General features: G+C 45.6%; 1 protein-coding gene across 2 annotated transcripts in view; it reads left to right on the top strand.

Moving 5' to 3' along the window:
- The window catches only part of VANGL1 (VANGL planar cell polarity protein 1), a 53,944-nt gene extending 33,042 nt beyond the window's left edge, over positions 1-20,902 (top strand). For both annotated transcript variants that reach the window (XM_030869137.2, XM_030869136.2), the window contains exons 5-8: positions 6,706-6,839; positions 8,288-8,420; positions 9,611-9,845; positions 13,819-20,902. In XM_030869137.2, the coding sequence (XP_030724997.1) occupies positions 6,706-6,839; positions 8,288-8,420; positions 9,611-9,845; positions 13,819-14,079 (763 nt within the window). In that variant the 3' untranslated portion in view covers positions 14,080-20,902. The remainder of the gene's footprint in view (positions 1-6,705; positions 6,840-8,287; positions 8,421-9,610; positions 9,846-13,818) is intronic.
- The last annotated feature ends 4,590 nt before the right edge of the window (positions 20,903-25,492 follow it).

The raw sequence follows: 25,492 nt of genomic DNA, 5'->3' as shown, positions 1-25,492 counted from the left end.
AAATAAGGTCATTTCAGTACAAAGTGAGAGCATATTTTCTTTTCAAGCAGAGGCTGAATGATTTCTGGGGTGTTTTAAAGAGTTGGTGCTTGGATTGCGAGTTGGGACTAGATGGACTCTGATTGCTTCTTGAGTCTATGCTTGGGAGAACACTAAAACTCTCTTCATTTCAAGAATTTTCTGATTTAATATAAGTGAAGGGACTTCCCTGGTGGCACAGTGGTTAAGAATCCGCCTGCCGATGCAGGGGACTCGGGTTCGAGCCCTGGTCCGGGAAGATCCCACATGCCGCGGGGCAGCCAAGCCCGTGCGCCACAACTACTGAGCCTGCGCTGTAGAGCCCGCAAGCCACAACTACTGAGCCTGTGTGCCACAACTACTGAAGCCCGCACGCCTAGAGCCCATGCTCTGCAACAAGAGAAGCCACCCAAGTGAGAAGCCTGCACATCGCAACGAAGAGTAGCGCCTGCTTGCCGCAACCAGAGAAGAGCCCGTGCGCAGCAACGAAGACCCAACGCAGCCAAAAATAAAATAAATTAATTTTTTTTTAAAAAAAAATATATATATATAAGTGGAGATTGGGTCATGCTTCTATGTCCAGGAACTCTGAATATCTTAGCCAACAACCAACCCCATCCCTTGCTACAAAATGCTCAGACGCGTTAGTAATGTGATACTATTTTATATTTGTATAATCCTGTAAGTTTATAAATGTTTTCACTGGCAGTATTTCATTTGCTCTTCTCGACAACCAGATGCAGTAGTTGGTATTCCCTCTCTATCATCAGCCAAGACACAGGGCCCAGAAAGGGGAAGTAACTTATATGGTTTACAGAGTAGCAGGAATCCAGGCCTTCTGACTCCAAGGCAGTGCTTTTTCTACTTTTTGTACCACAGATGCCTCTCGGTAGCTACAGGTTTGATTTTTCAGGAGGCTGAGAGTTGGCAGCAAATACTGCATAAAAACAGAGAGTAGCATGACTTTATGGTCTAAGTCCCTAAGGAAAGCAATGATCCTGGCTCATTTCCTGTAGTAGTTCCCTCGTGGTAGCCCTTGGTGGGGAGGGCAGTACAGGTACACATAGGGGACAGATTGGCCTCCCCAACAGACACAGATGCGTAAGCTCACGGTGCTACCATTCATAAGCCATTTGCTTTGGGTCAGACACTTTAAAATATATTACCTCATTTAATCTTTAACAAAAACCTAAACCAGGCAGGCAGCTTCTCCTTGGGAAATAGGAAGTAGAGGGTGGACTCCTGAGTCTCCAGTATTTTTCCTGGCCTCAGTGCCAACTGTTGAAGTCTCAGAAAGTCATTGAATTTGGAATTGTCCCCATTAACATTTAAGCTCATGAGACAACTACCACGGGTGACTCAGACCTCAGCCCAAACCTGTATATTTGGGTCTTGCAGTCTGTCACTAGATTTTCTGACCAGCTACCTGCACCGGGCTGGCCCAAGTCACTTCATTAACCTTTTAGTAGTACATTTATACAGCTGACTCTTTTGAAGCCCACTTACCGTGTTATAGCAGGGTTTTCTGTGTTGTTATATTCTCATCTTACAGATGAAGAATCTGAGCTTTGGAGAAATGAGTTAACTCGTTCAAGGTCAGAGAATAAATGGAAGAGTCAAGGGTCATGCTCTCTGAGCCCTGAGCCTGCACCATTTACAGTGTGCATCCTAAACCCACAGTCAGAGAGAGTGGAGAGGCTGTGGGGGTCCACATACGTAGGGCATTAGTTTGGTTTTGTTTTTCAGAATTTATTTTTCAAAGACACATCTTTCAGAGTTTTATGAACTAAAATTTGAACTGTGTTCAGAGGTGCTTCTCTCCAAATGTGTTTTAGAAATGTAGCACGAGGGTGAGCCCTCTCCTCCATTGCCATGGCAGTTTTGTATGACAGTTGTCACTGACCCTGGAAGATGTTTTGTAGCTGATTAGACGTAGCATTTCACATTGCACCCTCTTTGTCCTGAAAAGAAAATAGACCAGTAAGGCAACATGGTCAAGGGTGCGTTTCAGATTCAGCCGTGGCTGTTGAATTCCCTCAGACATTTGTGCTGATCCATTGCTGCCCTGTCTCATCCACGAGCTCAAGTTTGGACCAAGTAGAGTTGAGGGGGTTACTTTCCCACTGGGAACAGCATCAACTTCTTCTGGTCCTGATCGTGGCTAGTCCATCATCCATGTTGTCCTTTTCTAGGCGTATCTGGGATTCCTATACTTGTGTTTTTATGTGCAGGTCTCAAGTGAATTTCTGTTATGAGCTATGCGTATCCATGCGCTGTTTTCCACAAATATATGTGGTCTGTGAAAAGGGCTATTTCCCTGGGAGGGTGTAATTATTGAGCTCAGAGTTCCGTATCTTGGGAAAGTGCTCCTCGCATGGGTTTTTGGTGTGGCCATGTCCACAATCGGTCTGGACATCAGGCTCCGCCTGCCTGTATACGGGGTTTCTGCATGAGGACCGTTTAGTCAGGTTACTGTCTTTTGTCTATGACTGTGGTAGTCATAAGAGAGGCAGCAAATGTCTCACCAGCTCAGTTTTTCTTGCCTCCCTCCTTCCCCAGAGGCAGTCTGGTCCGGAGACTGGGGCTAGTTGAAGGGTTTGCTTTTGTTCATCTCTGAGGCCCCTCTGCCTCTGAAACTCCATGGTTTTAGGAAATACGTGCTCAGAACTGATCCTATACTTGTGACAATTACTAGGGTTTCCTAAATGGGCAGGTTGAGCCAACGAGTACTGTGCACCGTGGGAAGCCACCGCAGGTGTCCCCGTGCGTGGGGGACTTTCCCGGGGCTTGTTGGAGAGCGAGCCTCGCCCGTGTGACTCCCCTGACAGGTCAGTGGGGACCGGAGGGTTGGAAAAGGCTTCCTGAAAGAAATCAGCCCTGCTTTGGCCCTGTGAGATGCCATATTTGGAAGATGCCAAGGAGCAGAGGCAGGGGGCTTCTGAACCCCAACACTGGCTGAGGACAGGGGTGCTCCTGCATCCTGGCATTGTGGAGCCGTAACTTAGGCTGATGCTAGGGTGCCCTGCAGGGTGGGGTCCCCTCAGTAGATGCCAAATGATATAGTAGTTGTAGATTTCTTTTATCCTGAAGTTATCTAACAAACTCAGCCAGTCCAGAGCATGAATCAGGAGCCAGAATGGAAATGAGAAAGCCCTTAGACTTGGGATTGAAATGGACATCGGACTGCCGTACTGGAGCGGATATCACTTAGCCCAAGCAGAGTGCCTCACTCCGGTGCCGCAAAGCCCATTTTCTCTATTTATACCAGGGTTGAAGATGTACAAGAACAGAGGATCATTGCCTGAGGCAGCGAGGTTGACAGCAGCTAGGAATGACTTCGGTAGCCAGTAGTGAAAGAGAACATGGTGAAGAATGAGAAGAAACGGCTGTGAGTACCCAAGGTGACTGCAGCATGGGCGCCAGGAGGAAGCCCGGCCGCCTAAGGGCTCTGACACCCCCCTCTGATGCATACGAAGCACAGCGCAGTCCCTGATTGGGGCTGGTGATCACCCTGACTCACCAGCAAGACTTACGTCATGTATTACAGTCTGCTCTCTTCAGAAAGGTGAAGAGGCCTTCCCCGGTGGCACAGTGGTTGAGAGTCCGCCTGCCGATGCAGGGGACACGGGTTCGTGCCCCGGTCCGGGAGGATCCCATATGCCGCGGAGCGGCTGGGCCCGTGAGCCATGGCCGCTGAGCCTGCGCGTCCGGAGCCTGTGCTCCGCAACGGGAGAGGCCACGACAGTGAGAGGCCCGAATACAGCAAAAAAATTAAAAAAAGTTGAAGAAAGGCAGATTGGATTTTAATCCAAATCTCAACTTTTTTTTATTATTATTTTTTTTAGCTCCTGTGTTAGCTTGTCAGCCTGTGGAGGCGGGCAGGTCCACAGCTGATTCTGGGGCTTTCTGGTGCCTCTCTGTTGAGATGGGGCTGAAGGAAGAAAACATCACCCGAGCCCTGCCCCTTGTTTGGTTTTCTGAGCAAAGGCTCCCGAGCCTGGGGAGGCTCCTGTCCAGTCCTTGAGCCCTCCCCAGGCCGCCCAGGGCTCTGGCATCATGCTGACTGTGGACTTGCCCAGTTTGGAGAGCAAGGCTCCTGCCAGAGCTGGGTGTGGACAGACACCCCTTCTCTGGGCAGCATGGTGGCTTTGGGGGTAGAGAGGTTGGGAAACAGGGCCGCCAGGCTCCGGTCCAGCCGTTCCCTCTCTGCCTTGCAGGCCCCGGCCGAGGTAGTGTGGTGCCCTGGGCCCCTCCTTGCGGGCTGGCTGAACAGAAAAGCCAAACCCCACAACCACAAGAGGGTTTGCTTTGAAGATGGGCCTGAGCATAACCTCTGAGTTGCCTTTTTAAGTTTTAAATCTTGATCAGGGAAATACTTCTCTGCTGGAATCCAGGCCCCTTGAGATGTGTCCATGTCAGCACAGGAGCCTGGGATGAAGTAGCCTGCGTGCGGCAAGTCTGTGCACATGAACAGACCTCCTTCTGTGTAGAGAGGCTCCTCATCTCCAAGAAGCCCAGAGACTTTGGAAAAGCAGTGCCTGGGCAGGCGGGTGGAGGTGCGTAGGAGGGAGCGTTCGTGTGTGATCAGCGAGCAGGCAGAGGCCGCCGTCAGCCTCAGGATGGAGCAGGAGGTGGAGAAGCAGCACGTGCCCCGCCCGTGGGAGAATGTCACGGACACAGGGACAGAGCCGAGGCTGGCCATGCTGAGCCGGGGTCCGCCGGGCAGGGTGTCTGTGGAAGCCAAGAGGACTTCTGCACAAAGATCTATGACACACAGATCTCAACTCAAGGGCCACTTCACTTCCTCAGGAAGCTGCTCTTATGCCTACCCAAGTCCTAGATGCTTAGAAGCCCCCCTCTGCGCTTCCTCAGCCCCTGCGTATTCCAGTTCGTGGTCACAGAGCTTCTGTTCCACATAACGCCGGCAAGGAGAAGCTCCTCCCACCCTATCTTTGCATTCCCAGAACTTGGCTGACATAGGTTCTTAAATATGAGGGTGGTGAGTGGGCGACTGGAAGACTAAATGACTAGGGCTTTTGAATGTGAATTTGCTCTTAGGAATCTTACACTTCTGTTATTGGAAGTTGGTCTTCCCAGATTTCCCCAGCCCCGCATGAGTGTGCATATCTAGGTTGATTCTAAGCCCCAACTGAATGCGGATCACGGATCGAGGCACTGCGGGGATATGAGTAAGAAAGCATTGCCATGACTCTGCTCTCAAGGAGATGAGCTGATTGACTTCTAGATTGTTTTTCGACTCCATGTTAAACTCTGGGGGCACAGCTGCAAGGGGAGCTGAGGACTGGGTTGGCAGAGTGTCAAGCTGATGGGTTAGCGGCTGTCTTGTCTTGGTGTGAAGAACCCTGAGCCACTCGGTGAGCTGTAGAAGGCAGTGTGGTCATCCAGGAATCGAAGGCAGCCCTATCCTGGTGCCCAGGCTATTGTAAATAATCCTTATAAGCTCACCTACTTAGCAGGGAAACAGGAAGAAAAATATAAAGGGCAAGATCCAAATAACCATGTGGAGTTTAGCCGACTGGTGGTTGGTGAACATCTAAGAGACCTGGAGAGGTCGGTGCATACGTACACTGTCCTACAGTGGCCACACATCTGGGAGGAGGAACAGATTGGAGTTCCAGCTCTGCTGTTTGGTAGATGTGTCCTGTTTGCAGGTCATAGATTTTTGAGCCTTGGTTTTCTTCCCTTGAACGATTGTGAGGGTCAGATGAGATGAGGTATGTAAAATCCCTGGCTGTGTTATGACAGGTCACTCTTTGAAGTGGTGAGTGTCCCGTATCTGTGCCCAAGAGCATGTTCTTTTGCGACCAATACTGAGTATGGGTGCCCCCTTCACCCACCCTGCTACCTCTTCTCTGCTCCTCTGCTGCTCTCAGAGGGGCCAAGCTGGTGACAGGTTAAAGATCGTAGGACACTGGCAAGTGGAGTCCTCTTCACACACCCCTGCGGAGGACTGGAAACAGCAACCCACGGAGCAGGAGGCCTTGTAGACCGAGAAAGAGTGAGGTCTCAGCTGAGGCCTCAGGGGGCTCAGGGAAAAGGATCTTGTTTCCTCTGAAAGAGGGAGCTCTCGCTGGCCTGGGATGGATGGGATGAAGAGTAGGAATCAGGATTAACTAGTGTTTGCAGCCAGTATTTTTCCAGTGCACTTTGCCCCTTGTGGGTGTTGTTTTGACCTACAGAAAACTGAAAACCCTACATTCCTTCCATCAGGGGCAATGAGGTGTAGGTAGAAACGCTGCTCTAGGACCTGACAAACCTGAATCTACACTTCGTTGTTTCACTCAGTAGCTCTGCAGCCATCTGTTAGTCCTTGACCTTTTTGGGGTCCTCAATTTGCTCTTCCGTAAACTGAGAAAACGAGGAACGTTCTGTGTAGCCTAAGCAAATCTAAATTAGAAGGTATAACATTCCTTTCTCGCGTATTGGCTAGATGGGATGTGGCTAATGATGTAGCCTGGGAGAAGGCACAGAAGCCACTGAACGATGGGACCTGAGTTTCATCTTTAAATTCTTGTTTTGTTCACCACAAAAGATGTGGTGAAACCCAGGAGCCTTCTATGTGCGGTTATCCTTGGTGACCCGTTATTTTACCTGACTCCAAAAGAGGATTTTTTTCACATAGAACCTGCTTGGAAAAACTGCATTAATTTTGCCTTCTTTTCTCAGTATCCAGCGAGCAGCATTGGTGGTTCTGGAAAATTACTATAAAGATTTCACCATCTATAACCCCAACCTCCTAACAGCCTCCAAATTCCGAGCAGCCAAGCACATGGCCGGGCTGAAAGTCTACAACGTAGATGGTACGTGCCTTGAAGTGGTGTCTCTGGTGGGTGCAGGGAGCAGTTGGCCAACCCAGTACTTAGATTAAACTGTATGTTCCATTTGGTTCTGCCCCTCTCAGGGTCTGCCTTTATGGTACATTCTCATTTCAGAACAATTTTTCCTTTTTTCTTTTTCTTTTGTCTTTTCTTCCTTTCTTTCCTTTCCTTTTTTTTTTTTTTTCCTGACAAAGATATTTTTAGAGAAATGTTGATTGATCGTCTGCATATGTGGGAGACTCATTCATTTGAGGATTTTATGAAAACTACATGAAACAAGAGTGATGTGGGTTTCCTGCCTCCTGTTGTGAACATCTTACATTGAAAGCTCATAGGAAAAGGCTGCTTTTCAAAATTTGGATAAATTACCGAAGATTCAGCTACCCCAATCCATTAAGTCTATAATTCAGGCCTCTGGTGAGATTCTTACAGGCATTTGTCAGTCCTGGCTGAGAACCAGAGTTGAGTGGGTGGCTGGAGGCCGGAGGCCAGGCTGGGGACATCAGAGCTGTGTTTCGGGCTATCAGATGGTTAAGTGCAAGAAACAGGACACGGTGTCATTTCTTGCCAGGTACCTTGGGTCAGGGCAAGAGCTTTGCAAAGCCTAGAAGAGGATCATATTGTTAACAAGTCAAGTGATTTATAGGCGGTGTCAGTTTTAGTGACAATATCCTCCCCCTTTTTTTGTTTTTGGCTCTATGAGATGTGCAGTCGCTTGTGAATCCTAAAGGGTTGGTAAATTTCACAAACCTAGTGCAGAATCCCACTAGCAAGCCAGGCCATTAAGTAGATGCTACGTAAGAAAGCATACAGTCTGCCTCGTCCTTCTAAAAAGTTAAGGCAGTCCATGGTCAGGGGAACGAGACCAGGAGTTCTAGATGTGTATTAATAAACATGACATTTTGCAAGACCCCAAGCATGGGTATTTTCTGTAAAAGTTGTGGCTACCATGACCCTCCAGCACATGTGTGGTTAATATCTCCGTGGCCATTGACTCTCTTTTTCCTCTGTCCTGTTCCCCCCATCCCTCTCATTCTCTCCCATTGTCTTGTCGCTGAAATGAATGTTCCAGCTGCCCTTATGGCCAAAATGGAACTTTATGTAACAGATGGTAAGTAACATCTTCAGCACAGTCTGTGCTATTTTTGGCCAGCATTTTAATTGTCAAGCATTCTTCATCTCCTTCGGAGTTCTTTTTCCATTTCCACTCATCAAGTTGGGGTTTTGGGAGATTTCCCTCTTCTTGTGAGCATTTTGAACGCAGAGCAGGGGTCCTGTTCACCCTTCTGGGAAGTTACTTTTGGGATTTGTGTATGTGCTTCACAGGGGATGGGCAGACGGTACTGACAGACTGTGGACTAGTTTTCTGTTCTGTTTCGCTGCCCCAAGGCATTAAAACTGTCCTTCCTCCATCGTCCTTTCCCCCAAAGGCCCCAGTAATAACGCCACTGGTCAGTCCCGGGCAATGATCGCCGCAGCTGCTCGGCGCAGGGACTCGAGCCACAACGAGTTGTATTATGAGGAGGCGGAACATGAACGGCGGGTGAAGAAGCGGAGAGCAAGGTACACTGCCCACCCCCCAACACTAGCATGCCTGTAACACACTTTTCTTTTGAATGGCATACTAACACTCTTTTTCAAAAATTTATTTTATCGAAGTGTAGTCGATTTACAATGTGTTCATTTCTACTATACAGCAAAATGACTCAGTTATACATATACATACATTCTTTTTCGTATTCTTTTCCATTATGGTTTATTACAGGATATTGAATACAGTTCCCTGTGCTATACAGTAGGATCTTGTTGTTTATCCATCTTATGTATATAACAGCTTGCATCTGCTAATCCCAAACTCCCACTCCTTCCCTCCCCCAACCCCCTCCCCCTTGGCAACCCACAGTCTGTTCTCTGTAAGACTTTTTTTTAACCAGAAGGAAATTTCAGTTTATAAACATGACCTGCTTGGGCCTTTGGAGGGAATCTTGCTCCAGTGTTTCTCAAACTTTAGCATTCAAAAGCATCACCAGGAGGACTCGTTAAAACACAGATCTCAGCTTCTGGGCCCTACCGGCAACGGATACTTAACTTTTCAGAAGGTCTAGAGTGGGGCCCACCCAAGAATTTGCATTTCTTTAAAATTCCCAACTGATGATGAAGCTGCTGGCCGGCAGCCCGCACTTTGAGTGGCCCGCCCTATATCCCCAGGCTCTTGCTGATTTTCAAGATCGGATCACATTAGCCGAAGTGGACAGAGATGGTTTTCATCATGTGTGCTGCGCCCCTTCCTTCTTTTCTCCCAGGGGCTGCTGGTACGGGCAGCTGGATCCGGGGATACAGCTCTGGCTCTCTGTAAGGCTGCTTCCGCACCACCAGCCACCTCTCAGTGCAAGCAGAGCCTTTTGTAGCCAGAGTCTGAGGGGCCTTAAAACTCTTTTCATCTAACCCTTCATTGTAAAGATGAAAGGGACTGAACTGAGTCTCCCGAGTAAATTAGTGGCAGAATTGAGAACAGAAGTCATCTCCGACCCCCAGCCTCCTTCCTCCTCACCCTGGAGCCCCCATTCCACGTATTATTTTTGCCTTTGCCTTCCTTTCCCCTTCCCTCCTCTCCCAACCATCTGGAGTGTCAGCTAAGGACTGGAGCCTTGGGTGAGCTGGTGGCAGACTGGGAGGAGTCATCCCACATTCAGTGTGACTCTGTTCTCAAGCCCTGCACCACGGTCCTGACTGCTGCGTTTCATCGCCTGCAGGCTGGTGGTTGCAGTGGAGGAGGCCTTCGTCCACATCCAGCGTCTCCAGGCTGAGGAGCAGCAGAAAGCCCCAGGGGAGGTGATGGACCCCAGGGAGGCCGCCCAGGCCATCTTCCCCTCCATGGCCCGGGCTCTGCAGAAGTACCTGCGCACCACCCGGCAGCAGCACTACCACAGCATGGAGAGCATCCTGCAGCACCTGGCCTTCTGCATCACCAACAGCATGACCCCAAAGGTGCGACTTGTCACCGAGCTTGGAAAGTCCCATTTTAGGGTATTACCGGGAATGATAAAATCAAAGGCTTCTCTAAAGCACCAACTAATAAGAATTAATGATTCTCACTTATTTTATGTTGTTTTGATACCGTCGTTTTTAAAATGTGCCTTTGAAGGCCTCTAGATTCAAGCAGAGGAAAGACTTTCACTTAGAGACAGTCCAGGTAGTAGTTCAGGTTACTCTGCGGATTCTGGGGCCAAGTTGACTTACTCTAACCTGGCACCTCCACCGACTAGTGGGAAACCTTGGGCCAAGAGCCTAATGGCTCTGTGCCTCAGTTTGCTAGTCTGTAAATTGGGGATAATACTAATATCTACCTCATTGGGTTGTCATGAGAACTAAGAGAGTCCATTCTTATGAAGTGCTTAAAACAGCGTCTGTCATAATATAAGGACCAAATAAATAGCCATTATTATCAACCATAGAAAACGTGCCATCACTTTGGTGTTTTGGCTCTTAGGGGGTTAGTTTTACTGAATGCTCTCTGGGATTATGACGTGAGCACACTTTTGGGGCTGTTACAAGAAACAACCATGCATCTAATAGAGGGGCTGTGGCCAAGGAGGCAAAGTAGAGGAAGGGTTCAGCAAAGGACCTCTCTTCAAACAGAAGTGGGTTCAGATCCTGGCTCCACCACCTAATTGGTTTGTGACTTGGCCTAAGTTACTCTTCACTTGTTTCCTCTTTTATAAAATGGGGATAATAGTAGTATCTACCTGATAGGATTGTTGTATGAGAATTATATTAAATATGGCAGCATGACATGTAAATCATGAGGTAGAAAGTAAATGAGCTTGCATATAGTACACAGATAACACACGGTAGTGATATTATTAGTATAAGGACCTGTGTTCATACATTGCCTTGTAATATACAACTGCTGGTTGCATTGTCACTAACCAGTAACGATCCTTAGAAAAGCAATATGGAAATATTCATTAAGAAGCCATAATGTTTCCCATATTCTTTGACTCACTAATCCCTCTCCTAGAAAAAGTACTCAGCACAGTCAGCTATACTCATGAATATATATGCACGTGATTTTTGCAAAATAATCTGTATTAACTCCAAACTGGAGTTAAAAATAGAACAGTGGCTTACATAGTACAGTATTTCACCTGTTAAAACATGGAAGAATCTTTGTTAGAATATTAAGTTACAAAAAACAGAATGCAAAAAGCTTTGAACACTGTGGTTACAAGTGAGTACAATATGTCTGCATGTGCAAAGTGATAGCTCGTACCACGTAGAATGGAAGTGGTGGTTTTCCTTTTTCAAGGTTTTTTTCTTTTTTTTTAAGTTTCCTGGTTGCTTTCTTTTTCATTTAAAAAAAGTATACTTTTCTGAATTAAAACTAATAATCTTTGTATAAAAATCCGAACATTAAAGTATAATGTACAAAGCGAAGTTTTCATTCCCCTAACCCAGACAGTTCTTACTGATATAAAGAGTAGGGGTATATTCTTTCAGGTGTTTGTGGGTGTGTGTTTTTAAAGCAGAAATGGATAAAAAAAAGAAAAACAGAAATGGGATCTCATACCATATAAGTAAAGTTTGGACACTTGCTTTTTTCACTTAAAGCTGTCTCTTGGCTATATTTCCATGTCAGTACTTCGCAATCTCCGTTATACAGATCTGACTCATTCCCTGTAATAGCTGAGTCTTATTCCGCTGAATACCATGGTTTGTTTAATGGATTGCCTACTGAGGCACATTTAGATTAAGATCTTTCATTAGTCTAAACCAGGGGTTGGTGGTTTTTGTTAATCGAGTTTTATTGGGACACAGCTACACCCTTTTGTTTACAGATTGTCTACGGCTGCTTTCTCTCTACTACAGCAGAGTTGAGTAGTTGTGACAGTGTGTGCCTTTGCAACACCAAAACTATTTATATTTAAAGAAAAGTTTGCCAATCCCTGGTCTAAACAGTGTTGCAGTGAATATCTCTTTTTTACATATGTGTTTGTACGTTTATGCAAGTATTTCTGAAGGATAAATTTCTAGTAGAGGAACAGCTGGATCAAAGGTACAGATCCTGCCAAATTGTCCTTCTAAGGGGTGTTACTGTTTCACACTTTTGCCTTTAGGATATGAGACCGTTCATTTCCCCCTTACCCTTGCCAGCATTGGGTGTTATCATTCTTTTTGATCATTGCCCATCTAAGAGGAGGGAAATAGATTTTTATTATTTGAAGTCATATTGAACTATTAATGTGATAGAACATCTTTTCATATCTTAATTTTCTATTCTTTTATAAATTGTCTTATTAATTTCATTTATCTAACTATTGAGCTGTTTCTTTTCCTTATGATTCATAAGAGTTGTATTTTTTTTTTTTTTTTTGGCCATGCCTCGTGGCTTGCAGGGTCTTAATTCCCCAATCAGGGATTGAACCTGGGCCCCAGCAGTGAAAGCGCTGAGTCCTAACCATTGGGCCGCCAGGAATTGCCCACATAGGAGTTATTTTTATATGAGTGAGTGTTGTGGTAGAGGCACAACTCTCCCTTCTGCCTTAGAATATATGCTTATAGATGAGAAATAATGTACCTGGCAGCAGCAGTGAGGTGTGGTTGGAGGATACCACTTAGAAACCATCTGTGACCTGTGTTTAGGACCAGAATGTTTTATCCTAATATTTTCTATCTGGATCCCTGTTTCATTCTTTCTTCTTCTTTCTCAAAGCTAAATCGATGTATTTATTGATGTAACACACACGCTGTTGAGCCCCCCAGCATATGCCAGGCACATGGAAAATCCGAATTTAAAAAATAGTTCCTGGGCTCCCCTGGTGGCGCAGTGATTGAGAGTCCGCCTGCCGATGCAGGGGACACACGGGTTCGTGCCCCGGTCCGGGAAGATCCCACATGCCGCGGAGCGGCTGGGCCCGTGAGCCATGGCCGCTGAGCCTGCGCATCCAGAGCCTGTGCTCCGCAACGGGAGAGGCCACAACAGTGAGAGGCCTGCATACCGCAAAAAAAGAAAAAAAAAAAAAGTAGTTCCTGCCTTCCAGGAGAGTATAGTGTAGTATAGGCCTCAGACAAGCAAGTTGGCAGTAATTGTTCAGAAAGTAAAATGTCACACGGGAGTCATGCCATGATTAGAGGCCCTTAAAGGAGGACATGTTCGCCTGTCTGAGAGGTTCAGGGAGTGGTGTGAGAAGATTTAAAGGGCCAGGAGGAGTTTGCTGAAGGACGACATCCAGCAGGAGGAACAGCACATGTCGAGGGGAATGTCGAGGAACCCACGGAGCTCAGCCCTGCTAGAGCCGAGAGAGAGGGAGGTGGACGTGGGGCCCGGCTATCCCCCGGACTTGCCACGCGCACACCCCATCCCCCATAAAACAGCCTTGCACCGTGAGACGGTTAGAGTCAACCACTTCGTCCTCACAGCAGCCCTGTGCGTTAGCGCTGTCATCTCCTCCACCCGCAGAGAGGTTAAACGGCTCATCCAGAGGCACACAGCAGCAAGGGCAGAGCATGCGTTTTTGTGTGTGCAGGTATATCCCTGTATTTCTTCTGCTCACGTTCCCAGAGTGCTTTTCCGTGCTTGGCACTTGCCCCGAGGAATGGGAGGAGGCCGACCTATGAACAGGTACAAGCCGTGGCCTGGGCCATGGGACCCAGGCCCTTAGAGGCGGCTGGTGCCTCAGCCACGGCTTCTGGGCAGACGTGGGTACCAGCCACCCTGCCTTCCTCGCCTCTCTGCTTACCACCGTTGGCACCCTCTGGTTGGAGAGTGAGAAAGTAGGGGAGCCTTCCCTCCCCAGCAGGGACTCCGTGGGGCAGTCCTGATGGAATTGGGTGTGATCTGCGGGCCCATCCTGGTTTGTTGGGAGGACATGTTTTCCCAGGAGTGAGAGCAGGCAGCCCCCAGCAGCACCGCCTGGAGCGGGTGCTCCCTCCCTAATAGCATCTCCGCTTGTCCTTGCAGGCCTTCCTCGAGCGGTACCTCAGCACGGGTCCCACGCTGCAGTACGACCGGGAGCGCTGGCTCGCCATGCAGTGGCGGCTCGTCAGTGATGAGGCCGTGACCAGCGGGCTGCGGGATGGACTCGTTTTTGTCCTCAAATGCTTGGACTTCAGCCTCGTAGTCAATGTGAAGAAAATTCCGTTCATCATGCTCTCGGAAGAGTTCATAGACCCCAAGTCTCACAAATTTGTCCTTCGCTTACAGTCTGAGACGTCAGTTTAAAAGTTCTATATTTGTGGCTTTATTAAAAAAAAAAAGAATATATAGAGAGATATATATGTATACCAGAGGGGCATCTTTGTTTTTATTATTCTTCATTGCTGACTGAACTGGCAGATGAGAGACCAGGGTCCTTTGACCATCTGCACTTTATTTGGAAGGAAGCAGAAGATGTCCGTCCTGGAAAAAAGTGACTGATGACATCTGACTTGGGGATGGGACGTCTCTCGAGAAGCCGTTCCTTGGCGTTTCTGTGACAGCTGCAAACCAAAGCGGAGCTGGGGGTTCTTGGGAACCTCGCCTTACGACTCGTCCCTGCCTTTCGTCCAGCACCCAGCCCTGCCCTGGCTTCTGGCCATCCCACTCGTGGGCCTCTGGGGACACGTCTTTGTCCTGTTTCAGGGAACCAGACAGGACATGTCCACACGTGTTTGTATATGTAAACATCCGGCACCATGGGAGCCACGGGCCATTCACGAAACGCCTGCCTTCGTCTTTGTTCTCTGTTGCCTTAGGTTCTGCAGAGAAAGATCACAATGACAAACGTGCACTGTCAGTTTACAGCTCTTAATGATTTTATTTTTTTCCCCAAAGAGAGAATCTACCTGCCCCGGTTTTGACCTGCTTGCCTACCAGCTTGAGCAGGTAGCTCTTTCCTAACCCAGTGATGGCCTACCTGACCCCGCTCCATCCCACCCCCACCCTCCCAAAACACACCACACCCTACCTGGCTGGCAGCCCTGGCCAGGGAGCCCAGCCTTCAGAGCCGCCCAGGACCTGGCTCTTCACGTGTGCCCTCGGGCTCCATGCACAGCCCCCACGGATTGTTTGTTTACGTAGGGAAGGGTGAAGTACCCCCCAGGGAGGTCCCAGGGAGGGCATGCCAGCTAGGATGTCCCTTTCAGGCTGCGGCAGGAGCCCCTCCCCCCACTGCTCCACACCCACCAGGGGGAGACCCACGCTGTGACTCAGGGACTGGCAAGTTCAGCTCAGAGCCTCCATTTCCCTGGAGGTACGTCCTCACAAAGCTCTATAGCAAGCTGTCCTGCCAATGGACAACTGCGGCGTCCAGCCCCTGACTCTGACCACCGTCACTGTGCGCTCATCACCTCTGCCCCTTACCACCCGTGCAGGGGCTCCTTTAGGCCCTGGTGCTAAATCACTCGTAGTTGGCAGTAAAGTGAGGAGAGGGAATGGGCAAGCTGCAGCATCTGGGGAAAGGAAAGGAGGGAGCCGAGCTTGCGATCCAGGACGATGCCAGCCTGGTCTGTTTCTTAGATGCTTTCAGTGGGCTTGCCTGGGCCTGGGCCCAGGGGAGCAGCCGGGCTGGGCGAGCGGAGGCGCCAACGGGCAGAGCCCTGCAGCGGCCTTCAGTTCCTCCATCTGCCTTCCTGTATCCACAGCAAACCTTTGCAAAGTGTTCACTCTCGCTTTTCCCCAGTGTTTAGGGTAACCAGTCACCTTGCTATAGCCAAGGATGACACTGTCAAATGCTCTTTGTGTATGTGTTCGCATGTACCCTTTCTGGCTTATGCATTCCACACGTGGTGCAGTGTTTGTTATTACTGTCTTAAACCAAAATTGGCTTTTGATGTTTGTCACACACCTGTACCTGAAAAAGTAAACAGCGTCTTTGAATCCACAGCCTTCAGGTCAACAAGAAGATGTGTTGGAAAAGCAGGAAGGAGAAACCAGTCGGTATGGTGTGAAGCCAAGACATACTATTTAACTACATGGTTTCCGTTTATGAAAAACACATACCATGTAACCATGGTGCTTTTGTTCTTCTTAGTTTTTGCCTTTGGGTCCCTTCAAGCCGGACATTCCTTTTGATGTCTTTCTCAGGAATATATTTTGGGAGACTGGGCAAGGGATGGTGAATGTATAAGAGACTTTGGCTGCATAAAGGTTATACTGTCCCAGACTAAATGTATCAGAGGCTGCTGCATCAGAAACCCAGCAACAGAAGTACCACACGTGTATATTCATATGGTTAATCATGACACTATCCATCAGCATTCTAAGAAACTGTGCTTACAACCCTGTCTTCAGTTACCAGTCCAGAAGGGGTTAAGTTGGATTCATGGCTTTGGTGCCTGCTTTCCCAGCAGGGTGAAGAAAGGTTTAAATTAAGGAATTTCTTTTCTCTCTCTCCCAGTCTTTGCATAGGAGAATGTCAGACTTTGTGAAATTATTGTTTCTGTTTTAAATTGAATATTGATTTTTTTACACTGACTTTGTATTGAGTCCTTTTCGAAAGAACAACGTAATAAAATGCAGGATCTTTGTATCAAGGCTTTGCACTTGCAAACTCTTAATAGCTTGAGTTACTGGTGCAGTGGGAACAATGTAAATGGCATTTTTTGAAAAATGTAAGTTTTCAGAAAAGCTGTATCATACAATCGAACACAGTCCTTTTCAGTTCTTGCGGTCAATAAGCTCTTCTTTTGAAAAGGAGTAAACTGTGCCCTGGGCTAGTAGAATTAGAAGATAAGTTCACATTACAGGATACAAGATTTTGTTTGCCTGAAATGTTTATAGATTTTCTATAACTTTCAACCTGTTATTAAAATGTGAACGTTAAACAGTAAGGAGTAGAAAAACTTAATGAGGAGTATATGTCTGAGGTTGTTCTCTTCCCTGGTGATGTTTTAACCAGTAGATAGTTTCTGTTCTTAAGTGTGTACTTTTGAAGATAATGACCATTTTTAATCGTCCATGAACTAAACATTGAAGTCTGCATTCTTAGAGCTGGAAGGGATTTTAAGGTTTTGTGATCGATCCATCCTTTGCATTATCAGTTAAGTCAAAACGTGTAACGGTTTTGCGAAAGTTTTTAAAGTAAGCCCTGGAGAAAATGCTTGACCATTTTTTGCCCAGCTGTCATCATCTCCCTTCCTTCCTCTCTGTCCTCTGTCTACGCACAGGACAAATTCTGTACAGCCAATGGATAGAGGAAAGTGGCCGCAGTATATGTGTATGTGTGTGCTGTGCTGCGGCTCATTGCCAGAGCTCGGACCTCCTTTGCAGTGGGGAGATGGTGGCTGTCCGGGTGTGTGTTGGGTGGGCATGAGGTGCTCCGCTGTCTTCACCATAGTTGGTGGTAGTCGAGTACTCTCTTTCTTGTGTCTCCTGGTCACTTTGGTGTGCATGTATATAGATAAGGCTGTAGCCCTGTGGGAAGCCATGAGCCTGTTAGGCTGACAGAAACTGATGACCCTGCCCCTCCTTACTTTTTCCCGGGAGAGTGAGTGTAGCAGCCGCTCAATGAAATCAGCAAAATCAAGTCCTTGTTTACTCTCGTCTCTGTGAACCCTGCTATGGAAGGCTCCGTACACTGGGACGCACATTTGTTTGTGGGTGTGTGTTTCTATATATGTGAGCATTTCTCTGAGTGTAATTACCAGATGGACGGCATGTTTATGTTAGCCATCTGAACATCTGTGTTATCTGTAACAGATGGGTGTGTATCTCAGCAAATAACTTGTGGATGTGTTTATATAGATGAGTGTGTGAAAGTCCATGTGTTTCTACGTATGCCCTGTGTTTGAGAGATACCCTAACAGCACCCATCTTCTGGGAGGTTACTCTAAAGCCAGATACTTCTCCCTCCTCTCCTTTACTCCTTCCCCTGGGTTACACTGGCTTCTCCCCAGGAGTAAATGGCTTTAGCACAGCAGTGTCTTCTGGAGAGCCTGCTGTCCTGTAGGCAAGTCCATTAGACTGTCTTGCTTCAGGACCTTATGACCTGAAAACAGCAAGAAACAAAGAAAGAAAGGTCAAGCTCCATGATAATGACTGCTCCAACTTCACTACCCCGGAAGCCTTACCATAGATTCCTCAATATAACTTAAAAATTGAGCTTCATTTTAAAAAAAAGATTGATTACCAAAAGCAGCACAGAAATGGTGCCGTGATATTCAAAGAGTCCAGCAGAGACCCTGCAGTTGTAAAGTGGTGTAAGTATTTCTGGGTAGTGTTTGTGCTTTGCGAGTCTTGTTTTACAAAAACTAAATCACTACTGTGAATTTACTGCTATGTAACCTTGTGGTCATAATCCATTATAAATAAAATAAGAGTTATTCTTAAGCCCATAGCACAGTTTTTGAATGGTATTCAGTGCAGTAGTGAATAAGGTACCTTAGGCACTACATTGAAATCTCCATACTGAGCTTTAACCAAGTGGATGCCTAGAAAATGAGATTTGGGGTCACATTTTTGACAAAATATATTTTGGTCAAAGAAGGAAGAGAAGGGTAATAAGATGTATCTATCAGGTATCGAATGTTAGGCGTTGTCTTAGAACGTGAATTCCTTTAAGGTAGGCGCTATCTGAATTTTACAGGTAAGAAAAGGGATGAGCAGAGAGGGAGGAACTTGCTTCAAGTCTCATGGCTAATAAATGAAATTTCAAATCTAATGTTTGATTCCAATCCCTCAGTCGCTACCTTGAAGTATTACCTAAATAATCTGGCATTTTCTGGATGTGGAGGAGAGACCTGAGGATACTTAACCTTGAATCAAAAGCTGGGATTGGGGGTTCGTTGGAGGTGGAATCACATCTGTTCTTTGACCTCGGGTTTGCATCGGAGCTGTGGCTCCAGGGAAGGCTGCTCTGCCGTGCTAGCAGATTTCTCAGGAATTTTGATGGAAAGAACTTGAGGATCCTCCTTCCCTTAGGAAAACCAGCCCTGCTAGCGCTGCACCTGCTATAGGACTCAGGTGCTATTGTTCTGGTAGCCACCCTTTGCTTCTGTCCCCGCCCCCTCCACTCCCACCCTGCTGGCTTGGGCGGGTGTGCACCTTGGGGAAGTGTGCAGGGGCTGACCTGGCCTCCCTCTGATCTGAGGAGGCCTCTTCCTGGTGCATTGTCAACATTATGCCCCAACAGCTTCCACTGGTTGGGGTGGGAGAGGGACTGCCTGCAGCCCAGCCTAGGGAGGTTTGGGACTGGAGCCCCTGGCCTCCATCCTTGACTTCATGTTCTCAGCAAGCACTTTGCATCCCACTGTTTTCCCCACATTTGCCCTCTAGAGTTTTAATCACTAGACATAAAACAGGACTCTGAGCACACCGTTTTTCTCTATTCCAATGTCTTGAGGTTTTGGTTTAGTTGTGCATAAACTACCTTCTCTCCTGCTGTTTGCTTTCAGTAGAGGATAGGAAAGGAAAGATAACACACCTCTCAGCATTGCTGCTTATTAGGAACGAGTAGGACACAGTTTCAGAGGGTAAATAGGGAATGTATAACTACTGAATAAAATTAGATTTTAGTACTCTGTGTCCCTCTTACCAGGCCTGTCCCATTTCTACTTAGATAACCCAATTTGTTTTGTTTCGCCTGTAACATAAATCTCTTCAATGGGTTGTTTTAGAGTCTCCCCAACACAACAACAGGTTTCCGACACCTGAAGCAGCACAGTGAAAAGTTACTCCCAATATGGTACCAGGAATCTACAATTGATATGTCTCTCAGCTTGAAAACATCAGTGTTTTGTCCTTGTTTTAGTGGGATAAAAACACTCTTAAGCCTTGGGGACAAATGTGACCAATTCCCAGGCTTTTATCTTGAGTGTCTTTGGCACTTCTTTTGGCACTGAAATAATACTTGGATAAAAATATTTGTGCAGTGTCTGGTTTTGTATTTGCTTGTATTTATCTCAGCTTTCCCTTGTGCACGTGAGCTTTCATTCTGAAGGAGGTCATCCTTTAGGAGTTTTTAAACCCCCAGAAGCCCTCACCTTGGGAAAGCTTCATGCCTGAGGCCAGAGACTCTTGCTCAGGGAATTAGTAGTAGGACCCGGGCATCTGATCTGCGGGTGTCAAGTCTAGTTCAATTCATGTTGTAGCGAATTTAAACAGTTAATACACCATCACCATTCCAGGGGCCAGGTGGAGAGAGGTGGCGGTCGCTTTCCATTGGCCAGCGCCCCTCAGTTATAGAAATAATGGAATATTCACTTAGTGTTGATCATCATTCAAAAAAACAATCCAAACTTTGCTGATAAGTCCTTATTTTTATAATGGATTCACGGTAGGCTTTAACTAAATAGCAAAGTCCTCTGGGACTCCTAAATTATGACACGTTTAAAAAACTTGACTTCCAAGCAGTTGTTTATGACAACTATTGCATAGAGTGCAGGACACCAGCCAGGATGAGGGCAGTGGTGGATACTGGCTCACTGGGGTGGTGAATTAACTCATGTTGTGATGACCACTTCCTCAACAAAGATGCTTGGGAGAAGACCAGAGAGGCTGGGGCCAGGTCTTACTCAAGGGAAGTTTATTTGACCATCGCTTTTGTGTTGAAAGGACTTTACATTTCTGGATTTAGAATCCAGTATCAACCCAGCAACTTCAGTGACAAAACCATCTGTCTATCTGATGGGGCCATAACTGTTTGTGCAAAGATGTGGCCAGGGGTCTTTTTCATTCTCCCTTATTAGTTAATACTGCACTTTGTAACCAGAAGGGGAAGTTTTGCTGGTTAGCAAAATGCACAATCACTAGATATGTATGACAAAGTCTGAGTGTGACTTCCTGCATAAACTGGGTGGTGGGCTTTATTGAGACATTGCAAACATTTGAATGAATGAATTACACTACCAGCAACCATCTGCCCAAGTACATTTACATATATTCATAAGATGTATGCAGTGAAGCCTCTTTTCATTGTAACATCAGTAACAATGTTAGAGTCTATGAGGGGCATAGTGTACCTGGCATCCAAGTTATTTTGTTCTCTTTTGGGTCCCCTATTCCAATTAATTGTAAAACATTTTACATGTTACATTTTTTATACTGTAAAACTCGGAAAATAAACTGAAATCCCAAATTACATTTTGTTACTTTTTTTTCACGTGATTACTTCAATCTAAAAAGTTTTATTTTATTTATTTTTTTTTATTGAGGTATAGTTGATGTACAATGTTGTGTTAGTTTCAGGTGTACAGCAAAGTGATTCAGTTATACATATTATTTTTTTTTCAGGTTATTTTCCCTTATAGGTTATTACATAATACTGAGTATAGTGCCCTGTGCTATACAGTAGGTCCTTGTTGGCTATCTATATATTTCATATATAGTAGTGTATATATGTTAATCCCAAACCCCTAATTTATCCCTCCCCCCTTCCCCTTTGGTAACCATAAGTGTTTTCTACTTTTTAAGGAACACTTTCACTCTTGAATAATTTTGATACCTTCTTAAATATAACCTGTCAAGTTTCTCTGAAAACCAAGATAATTGTAATGATAGATTGAACGGGAAAGTGGAATTGCCATTGTAAGAAAAACTACAGGTTGCAATCATTTTATGGTCAAGAGAATGTTTTAAATGAATAGATTACTGAAAATTAAATCCTTAGGCTCTAAAACTTGGAGGTGAAACAGGCCTTTTGAGTAAATCAGCAAGTGAAAAAAGATCTTTGAGTCAAGTAAGGAGGGAGGAAAATGTCAGACCCTGGAATTGTGAGGAGAGTGAATGAATGTTGGATTGTTTTTGCAAATGGCTTGCTAATTCAGTTTAAATTATTGACTTATTTTCGATAGGTCTATTTAAAGGGAACTTGATTATTTGACAAAGAAATATTGGAGCTTGCCTTCTGCTACTCTCAGCTATCTTACTGAATGCTGGTAGCACATAGTCAGATTCTTACCTGTTGCATGGATAAGGATCAGAGAAAGTAATTGATTTGATGATATTCATTGTATAGATTATTGATAAACTCTGTTTCTCTGGGCCAAGATGGGCACAATTTACACCTGCACAAGCAAAACCTACTAGAGAAAAGATTAAAAGTGTATGCAAACATAAACCAAAGACTTCTCTTTTTCATTCATTACCCATAATACAGATATAGAATTTTGGAAGAGTTTCGAGAATGTCAGATGATAAACTGAGATTATGGAAGTGGAATGAGGGATATCAGGATGGCATCAGCTACAGCCACTGCCTGCTTGCCCAGTGCAAGAGACAAGACCCACCAGTTGTAGTGTGGGAATGGGCAGTATACCTGCACAAGAGAGACTTGGTAATTCCCTACTGGTGTCATGCAGCATCTTCTAGTTATGCAGGCTAATGCTGACATGGAAAATCAAAACTGTATTTGCCTTCTGGATGTGTTTTCTATATTTACATCTGAACGTGTTTCTGCAGTTCTGAGAATTCATAATGTCTCAGACAAAATGATGATGCATTTGTAGAACTGACACGGGGGCTTTAAACATGTTTCCTTGCTCAACTCTCCCATCTTACCCACTCAGTTTTGCCTTCTGTGATCCACATGTGGTAACCAGCTTTATGGGTCCATTGAATGAATATTGGAATGAGTGAATGAATGAATGAGAACATGGCAGCACACTCAATGCTAAAACTACTGGGTGTAACCTAATCATCAGTGACTAGGGTGATCATTAAGAATTCTGGTCATCACTGCTCCAAAGAGTTCTGATCAATGAAATACCAGGTTAATTTGAAAAAGGTCCTTAATTCACCTTGCAACCATTTGGGTCTGAAGGTGCATTAAAATAAATGCATGGACACTTAGGTGGCTGTGGGCATTCCATGCCCAGAGAATGGGGCCTGGGACCACTGCTATCATCCCCATGCTGCTTTGCTTCCCATCATGATGGCTATATTGCTGGGGGACTTTGCTAACCTGAGGAAAGAGAACATCCCCCATTGGAAACCTTCTTATTGAGCCAAGGAGATAGTTTTCCTATTTCTTCAGCAATTGGCTATCCTCAGCAAACCTGAACAGATGACACCGTGTTGCCAAAAACTTCTTGGGATAAGATAGACTTTCGAGAATCAATAGCACATTCTTAATGGTGCTAATAGCTGTTAAATTAGCTTTGCATTGGGGCTTAGAGAATATTTAGTCAAACAAGATTAAGTACCAAGATCACTGAGATTGGTTCAAGATGGCAGAGTAGAAGGACGTGCTGTCACTCTCTCTTGCAAGAACACCAGAATCACAACTAACTGCTGAAAAATCATTGACAGGAAGACACTGGAACTCACCAAAATGATACCCCACATCCAAAGACAAAGGAGAAGCCACAATGAGATGGTACGAGGGGCGCAACCACAATAAAATCAAATCCCATAACTGCTGGGTAGGTGACTCACAAACTGGAGAACACTTATACCACAGAAGTCCACCCACTGGAGTGAAGGTTCTGAGCCCCATGTCAGTCTTCCAAATCTGGGGGTCTGGCAATGGGAGGAGGAATTCCTAGAGAATAGGACTTTGAAGTCTAGTGGGATTTGTTTGCAGGACTTTGACAGGACTGGGGGAAACAGAGACTCCAATCTTGGAGGGCACACACAAAGTAGTGTGCACATCAGGACTCAGGGGGAGAGAGCAGTGACCCCATAGGAGACTGAACCAGACCTACGTGCTATTGTTGGAGGGTCTCCTGCAGAGTTGGGGGGTGGCTGTGCCTCACTGTGAGGTCAAGGACACTGACAGCAGAAGTTCTGGGAAGTACTCCTTGGCATGAGCCCTCCCAGAGTACACCATTAGCCTCACCAAAGAGCCAGGTAGACTCCAGTGCTGGGTCACCTCAGGGCACACAACCAACAAGGAGGGAAGCCAGCCCCACCCATCAGCAGACAAGCAGATTAAAGTTTTACTGAGCTCTGCCCACCAAAGCAACAGCCAGAACTACCCACCTCGAGTCCCTCCCATCAGGAAACTTGCAGAAGCCTCTTAGATAACCTCATTGGCCAGAGGGCACACAGGAGAAGCAAGAAGAACTACAATCCTGCAGCCTGTGAAACAAAAACCACATTCACAGAAAGACAGACAAAATGAAAAGGCAGACAACTATGTACAAGATGAAGGAACAAGATAAAACCCCAGAAAAACAACTAAATGAAGTGGACATAGGCAACCTTCCAGAAAAAAAATTCAGAATAATGATAGTGAAGATGATCCAGGACCTCAGAAAAAGAATGGAGGCAAAGATTGAGAAGATGCAAGAAATGTTTAACAAAGATCTAGAAGAATTAAAGAACAAACAAACAGAGATGAACAACACAATAACTGAAATGAAAACTACACTACAAGGAATCAATAGCAGAATAACTGATGCAAAAGAACGGATAAGTGACTTGGAAGACAGAATGGTGGGATTCACTGCTGCAGAACACAATAAAGAAAAAAGAATGAAAAGAAATGAACCAGCCTAGGAGACCTCTGGGACAATATTAAATGCAATAACATTCGCATTATACGGGTCTCCGAAGGAAAAGAGAGAGAGAAAGCACCCGAGAAAATATTTGAAGAGACTATAGTCGAAAACTTGCCTAACATGGGAAAGGAAATAGCCACCCAAGTCCAGGAAGTGCGGAGAGTCCCATACAGGATAAACCCAAGGAGAAACATGCGGAGACACATATTAATCAAACTGGCAAAAATTAAAGACAAAGAAAAATTATTGAAAGCAGCAAGGGATAAATGACAAATAACATACAAGGGAACTCTTATAAGGTTAACAGCTGCTTTCTCAGCAGAAACTCTACAAGCCAGAAGGGAGTGGCATGAAATACTTAAAGTGATGAAAGGGAAGAAACTACAAACAAGATTACTCTACCTGGCAAGGATCTCATGCAAATTTGATGGAGAAATCAAAAGCTTTACAGAAAGCAAAAGCTAAGAGAATTCAGCACCACCAAACCAGCTCTACAGCAAATGCTAAAGGAACTTCTCTAAGTGGGAAACACAAGAGAAGGAAAGGACCTACAAAAAAAACCCCAAAACAATTAAGAAAATGGTCATAGGAACATACATACCGATAATTACCTTAAACGTGAATGGCTTAAATGTTCCAACCAAAAGACACAGGCTTGCTGAATGGATAAAGAAACAAGACCCATATATATGCTGTCTACAAGAGACCCACTTCAGACCTAGAGACACATACACACTGAAGGTAAGGGGATGGAAAAAGATATTCCATGCAAATGGGAATCAAAAGAAAGCTGGAGTAGCAATACTCATATCAGATAAAATAGACTTTAAAATAAAGACTATTACAAGAGACAAAGAAGGACACTACATAATGATCAAGGGATCAATCCAAGAAGAAGATATAACAATTATAAATATATATGCACCCAACAAAGGAGCACCTCAATACATAGGGCAAATGCTAACATGTATAAAAGAAAGAATTGACAGTAACACAATAATAGTGGGGGACTTTAACACCTCACTTACACCAATAGACAGATCATTCAGACAGAAAATTAATAAGGAAACACAGGCTTTAAATGACACAATAGACCAGATAGATTTGACTGATATTTATAGGACATTCCATCCAAAAACAGTAGATTACACTTTCTTCTGAAGTGCGCATGGAACATTCTCCAGGATAGATCACATCTTGGGTCACAAATCAAGCTT

The sequence above is a fragment of the Globicephala melas genome, chromosome 1, assembly GCF_963455315.2.
Source record: "Globicephala melas chromosome 1, mGloMel1.2, whole genome shotgun sequence".
In the NCBI taxonomy this organism is placed as follows: domain Eukaryota; kingdom Metazoa; phylum Chordata; class Mammalia; order Artiodactyla; family Delphinidae; genus Globicephala; species Globicephala melas.
This window is presented reverse-complemented; position numbering and strand designations above follow the sequence as displayed.